At 40.9% G+C, this 9,968-nt stretch overlaps 1 protein-coding gene across 2 annotated transcripts in view; it reads left to right on the top strand.

Annotated features, from left to right (window-relative positions):
- PPP1R17 (protein phosphatase 1, regulatory subunit 17) overlaps positions 1-9,439 on the top strand; it is a 39,410-nt gene extending 29,971 nt beyond the window's left edge. For both annotated transcript variants that reach the window (XM_006832155.1, XM_006832156.1), the window contains one exon: positions 9,360-9,439. In XM_006832155.1, coding sequence (XP_006832218.1) covers positions 9,360-9,439 — 80 coding nt within the window. The remainder of the gene's footprint in view (positions 1-9,359) is intronic.
- The last annotated feature ends 529 nt before the right edge of the window (positions 9,440-9,968 follow it).

The raw sequence follows: 9,968 nt of genomic DNA, 5'->3' as shown, positions 1-9,968 counted from the left end.
AAATGGCTGCAACCATACATTAACAGAGAATCTCCAGAGGTTCAAGCTGGATTCAGAAGAGGACGTGGCATGAGGTAAATCATTGCTGACTTCAGATGGATCGTGGCTAAAAGCAGAGGATACCAGAAAGATGTTTATCTGTGCTTTATTGACTACACAAAATCTTTTTATTTGGGGGATCATGACAAGCTATGGACAACATTGAGAAGAATGAATATCCCAAAGAAGCTGAACCTTGCTCTCAAGTGTAGAGATGCTAAAGCAAATGGAAGAAATGAGGAAGGAAAAGAACTGAATGGAAAATTTCAAAAGGCAGCTCGAGAAGACTAAGTCAAATATTATAATGAACTGTGCAAAGACCTGGTGTTAGAAAACCAAAAGGGAAGAACATGTTCAGAATTTGTCAAGCTGAAATAACTGAGGAAATAATTAAAGCCTCAACTTGCAATATTGAAAGATTCTATAAGCAACATATTGAATGATGCAGAAAGAATCAAAAGATGATGGAAGGAATACACTGTACCAAAAAGAAATGGTCTATGTCAGCCATATCAACCGGTAGCATATAATCAAGAGCTAATAGCACTGAAGCAAGAAGTCCAAAGTACACTGAAAGTACTGCAAAGAACAAGCCTCCAAGAATTGATTGACAGCAAACTGAAATCTTTCAACCAACTGATGTAGCACCTGAGTGCAAGAAATTTGGATGACAGCTACCTGGCTAACTAATTAGAAGAGTTTCATGTTTTGCCTATTCCACAGAGAGAGGACCCAGAAGAATGTGAAAACCATCAGACAATATCATTAATATTGCATGCAAGAAATTTTTGCTAAAGATAATTCAGTAGTAGCTGCAATAGTACCCTGAGAGGGAACTTCCAGAGGTTTAAGCCAGATTCAGACGAGAACATGGAACAAGGGATATCATTGCTGACTTCAGAATGGATTTTGGCTGGAATCTGAGGATACCAGAAATCTATTTATCTGTGCTTTATTGACTACACAAAGGCTTTCGATTGTGTGGATCATGACAAGCTATGTACAATATTAAGGAGAATGAGTATTCCGAAGCATTTAATTGTGCTCATAAGGAACCTGTACATAGACCAAGAGGCAGTTGGTTTAACAGAATGAAGGAACTCTGAATGGTTTAAAATTAGGTTTAAAAATAAGAAAAACATAGCATCAGGATCGGAGCAAGACTCATTAACAACTTGCAATATGCAGATGATACAACCTTCGTTGCTGAAAATGAAGAGGAGTTAGAATACTTACTAATGGAAATCAAAGACCACAGTCTTCGTTATGGGTTACACCTCAATGTATGTTGTTTTTGTTATGTGTCGTGGAGTCAGTTCCGACTCATAGCGACCCTGTACAGGGTTTCCGAGGCTATAAATCTTTACGGGAACAGAAAGCCTCATCTTTCTCCTGCAGAACAGCTGGTAGTTTCAAACTGCTGACCTTGCGATTCATAGCCCGATTCATAACCACTATGCTACCAGAGCTCCTTAGCGTATAGAAAACAAAAATCCACTGGACCAATAAATAACATCCATATCAATGGAGAAAAGATTGAAGTTGTTAAAGACTTCATTTTGCTCAGATCAACCATCAACACTCATGGAAGCAGCAGTCAAGACGTCAAAGGGTGTGTTGCATTAAGCAACTCTGCTGCACAAGACCTCTTTAAAGTGTTGAAGAACAAAGATATCAGTTTGATGACTAAGGTATGTCTGACCCATTCCATGGTATTTTCAGTAACCGAACATGCAAGTGAAAGTGGGACAATGAATATAGAAGACTGTAGAAGAACTGATGCATTTAAGTTATGGAGTTGGAGGAGAATAATGTAAGTACCATGGACCATCAAAAGAACTAACTAGTTTGTATTGAAAGAAGTGGAGCCAGAATGCTCCTTAGAAGTCAGCATGACCCAACTTCATCTCTAATACTTCAGGCATGTTGTCAGGAGGGACCAGTCCCTGGAGAAGGACATCATGCTTGGAAAAGTAGGTCAATGAAAAAGAGGAAAGACCAACAAGATGGATTGGCACAGTGGTAGCAGCAATACGCTCAAGTGGATTGTGAGGTTGGTGCAGGATGGCACAGTATTTCGTTCTGTTTTGCATAGGGTAGCCATGAGTCAGTACTGACTCAACAGTATCTAACAACAGCACATTCCAAGTCCTGTGCTAAGTTTATGAAATATCCTTTGAGAAACTAATGACTCAGTAAAGGAGATGAATGTATTACCCAGTGCTTCCCACAATGCAAAAAACAAAACAAAACAAAAACATTAGTCGAGGGTCATTCAAAGAGTTGAAGCATTGGCCTAAGTCTATTTAAGGGCGTCACGCTTTGTTAGAGGTCAAAGTGATTTTTCTCCAGTTTTACAGATGAGTTAACTGAAGCTAAGGTAAGCTAAGCCAAGGGGAAATCTTTCTGGCTGTAAATCTACATTCATCCATGTTCTCTGCAGAAGAACGTGCGGATTAGGTGGGTTTAAACCAGACCAATGTTTATCAAATTTCTATCAACTTCAAATCACCAAAACCAATTAAATGAAACTTCAAGAAAAAAGATGCAGTGGCAACATGTAGACATTATCAACATAAGATTCATTCTAAACAACAATAGCTAAGAAATATATTTTGGTGCGCTATCATATACGTAGCATAGTGGTTACAAATCGGGCTGCGAACCTTAAGGTCAGCGAACCTTAAGGTCAGCGGTTCGAAACTACCAGCTGCTCCGCGGGAGAAAGATGAGGCTTTCTACTCCCGTAAAGATTTACACCCTCGGAAACCCTATACAGGGTCGCTATGGGTCGGAACCGACTCGATGGCACACAACAACAACAACATCATATACTCTGTTGTTATGAAGTGCCTTCAAGTCAGTCTGTCTCATAGAGAACCTGCATAGGATTTCCAAGGAGTAGCTGGTGGTGATCCCGGGTCAGGCTACAAAAGACTACAAAGTCATGAAATACAGTATTAAGAGGTTTATTGCTGTTGTTAAGTGCTATCGAGTCGGTTCTGATTCATAGCGACCCTACATAAGGTTTCCAAGGAGGAGCTGCCGACCTTGTGGTCCAATCCGACCATGCAGTCCAGTGCTTATCCTACAGCGTCACATCAGGACTTCAAGAGGTTTAATATAATATGAAAAACATACCTGCAGGGGAGATGTGCCTTAGACAGCAGAGCTTCCTCATGCTAAGGTATTTTTATAGTGAGGGGTGAAGCTACAGAGTTAGTTCCACCAGATTGCATAAAAGGTGTGCTGAAAGCTGGCTAAGGGGAAGATTAGTGTGTAGTTTGAGATAGCTGAAGGTTAGCAAACATGTTGGTTAGCTGAATACAGTGGGAGGATTCACAGACCCCACTGGGTTTCAGATATACAAGGAGACAGTTTTTAGTTTATCTCCTGCTCACCTGAGAAAGAGATAGTTTGTATCTCTTGTCCACACCCTACCCTTCTGTTCTTTGTATTTGGAGATTTTCTTTATGGTTCTATTGATCTTTTCTTAATGCCAACACTACTGACTTTTTTCCTCGTGTCCCCTAACTCTAACAGTAGATTTGAACCACCAACCTTTCAGTTAGTAGTCCAGTGCTTATCTTACAGCACCACACCAGGAACAATACTTTTTCACAATGAGACATTAAAATATATTGCTCATCAGTACACATGACCGTGAGTCAAAAATTATCTGCACTCTGGCTGTAGAATTTATTTTAGTCAACTTTTAGAAAAGACAAAATACATAATTTTCCAACATAATCTCCTTGCATTTCAATACACTTTGTCCATCTGTCAACAAGCTTATTTAAAAAAAAAAAAAAATGTTTTAGACTGAGCTGCGAGCCATAAATGCACTGCTATCTTCACTTCTTCATCATCCTCAAAGGTCTGCTTTCAGGGGCCCAAAACAGGTGAAAGTCTGATGGAATAAGACCAGGGTTATAGAGAAGACACTTTAACACCTCAAAAAAAAAGTTTTAGTGGAGTGACCACAGTGCAGGCAGAGGAAAGTGGACGTGCATTGTCACACGAGATCATAATGCCCTTGTATAGCAGTCCTCTGCAGTTAATCCAATATTTAGGTTTCAGTTCTTTTCAATGTAACGATCATTGTTGATTGTTGAACCTTTTCCTGATAGTGTTCCAATACTGGCCCTGGAGAATCCCAGAAAACTGTAAGCATCAATTTTCCAACTGATAGTTAACTTTGGCACTTTTTCTTGGTTGGTGATTGAGAATGTTTACATTCCCTTTCTGCCATTTACAGTCAGACTCACAGTGATGAATCCATGCCTCGTCACTAGTAATGATGTTGTTAAAGAAACTTACATGTTCTTCAAATATCCATCCAAATTTTGTTTGCAGATGCCCAAACGCTTCTGTTTATGATCTTCCATGATTTGCTTCTGTACTCATCTCGCACAAACTTTTAGAAAACCAATTTTATCATGGATCATTTCATAGCCAGATCTATGGCTAATTTGCAAATGACTTGCCATACAACCCACTGTCACCCTTCTATTCAACAGAATCATTTCACATGCACACGCAATGTTATCATCAGCCATGTACGGGTCATTTAATATAACCCTAGTGTGGATAGTTTTTGACTCATGCTCGTATATTAATATAGTTGATTTCCTAGAAAATACAAATGGTTAAGCACCCAACTACTAACAGAAAATTTGGAAAATCAAACCCACTCAGAAGTGCCTTGGGGAAAAAAGTGAGGAGTTGTTCTGTTGATGTTTCCAAAAGTTTGCAGTCAGGAAAATCCCATGAAGCATGTCTACTCTGTACATATGGGGTTGTCATGAGTTAGGATTACTGCTTTGTTGCAATATATTAATATACAGTGTTAACGCAATATTCACTTAGAATTGTCTCCTTTGCCCATGTGGAAAATCCAACTTCCTTTGGGAAGGGCTAACTTGGATCCCTGGTGGTGCTGTGGGTTAAGCATCGAGCTGCTAACCACAAAGTTAGTGGTTCAAACCCCACCAGCCATTCCACAAGAAACAGATGATGCTCTTGGCTCCCATGAAGATCTACATGGAGCCCTATATTAGGTCTTCCTCATGTGAGTCTGAACCGACTGAAGGACAATGGGTACCATCCCTGAGATTCTGGTTCAGATTCCTATCTGGTTAGTTTTCAAGGAACCCAAAGCAACCAGAAAGTCAATCAGTATTCAGAAATTTAAAAGCTCTTGTCAATTTCGAATCAACCCAAACTTGGCTTAACATAAGGAGAAATTAAGGTAAAAAGGATGGAACATCTGTGGGATCAACGTAGCTAACTCTATGTTCCACTACTATGCGAGTCTTAATTCCTAATAAAAACCCAAATCTCTATGCAGCTCGTAAGCGAAAACCTTCCCCACTGTGTTTCTGCAGTGATTTATGCCAAAAGCTTTGGTTTCAGCCAGCCTCTTGAAATTGTTTTTCTCCTCCAATAAATACCAGCTAATCAGTAAAGAACCCATATGAGCAAACTAGGAACTGAATCAAATGAATAGTCATAAGATTAACACATCATGTTCATTAATCGGCTGCCGTTGACTAGAGCCCAATGTTGTAGGAAGGCCTCTTGTGGTGCATAGCATCCCTCCTACAAGTTCACTTCTTTATAAAATGCTTCATGAATGGAAAGGTCGCTAATTGTGAGACAGAATGGTGTGGGGAGGGAGCTAGTGGCGGCACAGTAGGGGCACAAACCTGGTTGTATGGCTAGGAGGAAGACTGAAACTAGGGAAGACTGACCTTGAATCATAACTCCCTTTGTCCTTTTATTAAAATGACCCCATTTCACATTTGAGAAGATGAGAAGAACCACTCAGCCTTCCTTGGCTGATCTTTTCTAGGCTGACTAGTTTTTTTAATTGTGCTCACACTTTTAATTTTCACAGACAAAGTACTACTTTTAAAACAAAATATTGTGGAGCTCAAGGTGGTAACGGTGGTGGTGATGGTCGTGTGCCACCAAGCTGGTTCTGACTCACAGCGACCCTGTACAGGGTTTCCAAAGCTGTGCATCTTTATGTGAACAGAAAGCCTCATCTTTCTCCCATTGAGAGAATGAACCCAGCTCATAATCCACTATGCTACCAGGGCCCCTTTAGGTAGTAAGGGTGTCGTTGTTGTTCTTAAATGCCGTCAAGTCAGTTCCGACCCATAGTGACCCTGTATAGGGTTTCCAAGAAGCAGCTGGTGAGCTTGAATCACTGAACTTGCAGTTCAAATGACTGAAATCTGGCACGATAACCCACAGCAACTTTTAAAAAAACAGCTTACTTTATTTTGTCATTGAGAATATACACAGCAGAGGAGACACCAACAATTTCTACATGTACAGATCAGTGACTCTGATTACATTCAACAAGTCATAAAACCATTCTCACCCTTCCTTTTCCCAAGTTTCCTTCCCTAGTTACATAAACTCATGACCCCTTAAGTTTCCTATTTCATCTTTCAAGTTGCTCTTTTCAGTTTGATCCCATATAGACTGTTCTTAAAAGAGTACAGTGCTCAAGGCAGACGTTGTTTACTAGTTAAACTAACCTATTGTTTGGTTCTGTAGGATAAACACTGGACCACCAGGTTGGTTTGAACCACAAGGTCAGAGATTCAATACTCAGAGATTCAAACCCTACACAGGGTCACTATGAGTCAGAGCCAACTCAAGGGCACTTAACAACAACAGCAATTGTTTAGTTTTAAAGAAGACTTGAGGGGATGTTTTTGTTTACATTAGTCAAACATTCCTTTTCTTCCTCTTATTCTTTTTTTTTGTTGTTGTTGTTAATTAAGTGAAGGTTTACAGACAAGATTATCAGCTCTACCTTCAGCAAACCATGCACCTTGTTTCATCTCAATGATGATAGTCCCTTTCTTGCAACAACATCTATCCCACTTCCTTCCTGTGGTTCCCCATTTACATATTATTCTTCATAAACGAACAAGGCAAAAATATTTGATGTACAGTTACAAAACAAAAAATCTATATGTACCTTTAAATGCCCAAAGGGCACATTCTGCCAGCCAACCTCCTGCCCACAGGCACATAGCCACCATCTCTGCTGCTGCTTTTCTAGGTAAGGATTTCATACTCCACTCATGCTCTTCCTTCTTGAAGGTCCTGGGATCATCTGTTCCAGATATGAAAGATTGCCTACACCCTCCTTTTAGTTACAGATCTTCTACAATTACAGTTGTGACAACCACAATTAATCCTGCAACAATTACTCACAATTGAGTCATAAAATCCTTCTTCCTCTCATTCTAGATCAATAATTGTTGTTGTTAGGTGCCATAGAGTCAGTACCGACTCATAGAGACCCTATGCACAACAGAACAAAACACTGCCCAGTCCTGGGCCAACCTCACAATTGTTGACAAGCCCATTGATGCTGCCATTTGGCCAATCCATTTCACTGGGGGTCTTCCTCTTTTTCCCTGACCCTCCACCTTACAAAACATGATATCTTTCTCCAGTGACTGGTCCCTCTTGACAACATGTCTGAAGTATGAGAGACGAAGTTTGGCCATCTTGGCCTCCAAGGAGCACTCTGGCTGCACTTCATCCAACACATCGTAACTCAAAAGCATCAATTCTTCTAGGGTCTTCCTTATTCACTGTCCAGCTTTCACATGCATATGGGGTTATTGAAAATAAGAGCAACTTTTATTTTACCTAGGAACCCTAGCTGAGTCCTGATGTGGTGTTTTAGGATAAGAACTGGACCACAAAATCTGTTTGAATCACAAGGTTGATGGTTCAAACCCACCAGCTACTCCTTGAAAATCTTGAACAGGGTTGCTATGAGTTGGAACTGACTCAACAGCACTTAACAACAGGAGTCCTAATGGTGTTGCAGGTTAAGTGCTGGGCTGCCAAGCACAAGGTCAGTGGTTCCAACCCTCCAGCTGCTCCATGGGAGAAGGTGAGGCTGACTGCTCCCATAAAGATTCACTGTCTCAGAAACCCCAAGGAGCACTTCTACTTTGTTCTGTAGGGTCACAATGAGTTGATTCAGCTCAGTGGCAAAGGGGTATTGATTTTTATTTTGCTTAGTAAGAATGTTAAGACTTCTGGTGTGGCGCTGTAGGATCAGCATTGGCCTGTGAACCAAAAGGTTGGCAGTTAAAACCCAACAACTGCCTCTCGAAACCCTATACAGGGTTGCTATAAGTTGGAACCAACTCAACAGCACTTAATAACAACAACCATCCCTAAAATTTCATAAAACAAAGGATATTTTAATCCCCCAAAGAAGAAAAAGAATCATCTCAAAATAAAGAATAGCTTTTTAAGTTATATTCGTATGGGAGTCCTGGTGTGGCGCTGAAGATGTTGTGCAAACCTGTATAGGGTTTCCAAGGAGTGGCTGGTGAGTTTGAACCACTTTGCAGCCCAGTGCTTTAACCCATAACACCACATATTGTTGTTGTTTTGTGCTGTGGAGTCGATTCCTACTCATAGCGACCCTGTACAGGGTTTCCGAGGCTGTAAACCTTTAAGGAGGCAGAAAAGCCTCATCTTTCTCCCATGGAACAGCTGGTAGTTTTGAACTGCTGACTTTGAGATTAGCAGCCCAATTCGTAACCACTGTGCTACCAGAGCTCCAGCTATTGTGCCACATATAGTTATGTGATAAACCTCACTACTCTTCTCAATTTTCTGTGAACCGTGTAAATTGCATCATCCATTGGTACTGACATTTGGAAATGATGTGTCCAGATTATTGGCTCAGTGTTTCCCCTTAATGTCAGTGAAAGATTTTGAAGTTTGCCTTCTTGAGGCTTTAATCTAACAAACTGTGAAAGAAGAGCAGAAACTAGCTCTTAGTGGCCCACAGGTGTGGCTCAGTGCTAAGCCTTGCACGTGCATCATAATAGATATTAGAGCCCTCCTTATACATTTGAGAAAACATAGGTGTGAAGATGTTAACTGGCCCAGTGCACATTGAAGTGAGCAGCAGAGCTTGAAGGCCCAAACAGTTGACCTCTAAAATCCATACTCTCTCAATTCAATCCTCTTGCCAGTTTAGGAGCAGGAGTCACTTAGGAGCAGAAGATATTAAAAGCTGTTTCTGATTCTCCTGTCCCCTTGTAGCCAGAGCGGGGTCATCACTGAGCCCTAGCACCTTGGGACAGACCAAACAAAGCCACTCAGGTCCCCTTCTCTTGGTTGGTACCTCTAGCAGTTCGTTTTGCAGACATACAAAAGCTTCTGGGTTGCCATGTTCTTGCGCACTATGTCTGTGCTGTAAGCTTGTCTAATATTTTCATTCTAGGCCCTTAATTTCAGTTGTGTGTTTTGTTTTTCAGGTGTAACTCTGATCAGGGACGAGAGACCCAAAGTGATCCTGGAAGATGACGAAAAGGACGCTGACAAGATAGCTATTTAAAGATATTTCCTCTGAGACCATTTGTAAATAGGTTAGATTGGTTCCCTACGGTGACCTAGAAAAAGAATAGACATGTGTCTGCTCTCATTTTGTTATAGTTTGCCTTTAAATCCAGACACCTTTTCCCCCACGAGACACACTGTATCTGATTGCCAGCTGCCTTTATGTTTCTCTTCTTTCTTGAGCCTGGTTTCTATTTAGTACCATCCTCACTCCATAAATTCTCAATGCAGTGGAAAGGAGTGGATCATCCTAAATTAGGAAGCAACAGAGAAAAATCTGGTGTTCAGCTTCTGCACCCTCCGGATCAATTCCTGGAGAAAAGAACATGAATGAGATGGGGTTCTGTGATTTTGTAGCTCCTACTGCTGGACAAAAGGAGCTCTGGTAGTGTAGTGGTTATGAGTCGGGCTGCTAACCTCAAGGCCAGCAGTTTGAAACTACCAACCGTTCTATGGGGAGAAAGATGATGCTTTCTGTTCCCGTAAAGAAACCCTATGCTGGGTCGCTATGAGTCAGAATCTACTCC

Source organism: Chrysochloris asiatica, unplaced genomic scaffold (assembly GCF_000296735.1).
Source record: "Chrysochloris asiatica unplaced genomic scaffold, ChrAsi1.0 scaffold00006, whole genome shotgun sequence".
NCBI classification, from domain to species: Eukaryota; Metazoa; Chordata; class Mammalia; order Afrosoricida; family Chrysochloridae; genus Chrysochloris; species Chrysochloris asiatica.
Note: the sequence above shows the minus strand (reverse complement) of the source record. Positions and strands in the feature narration are given on the sequence as shown.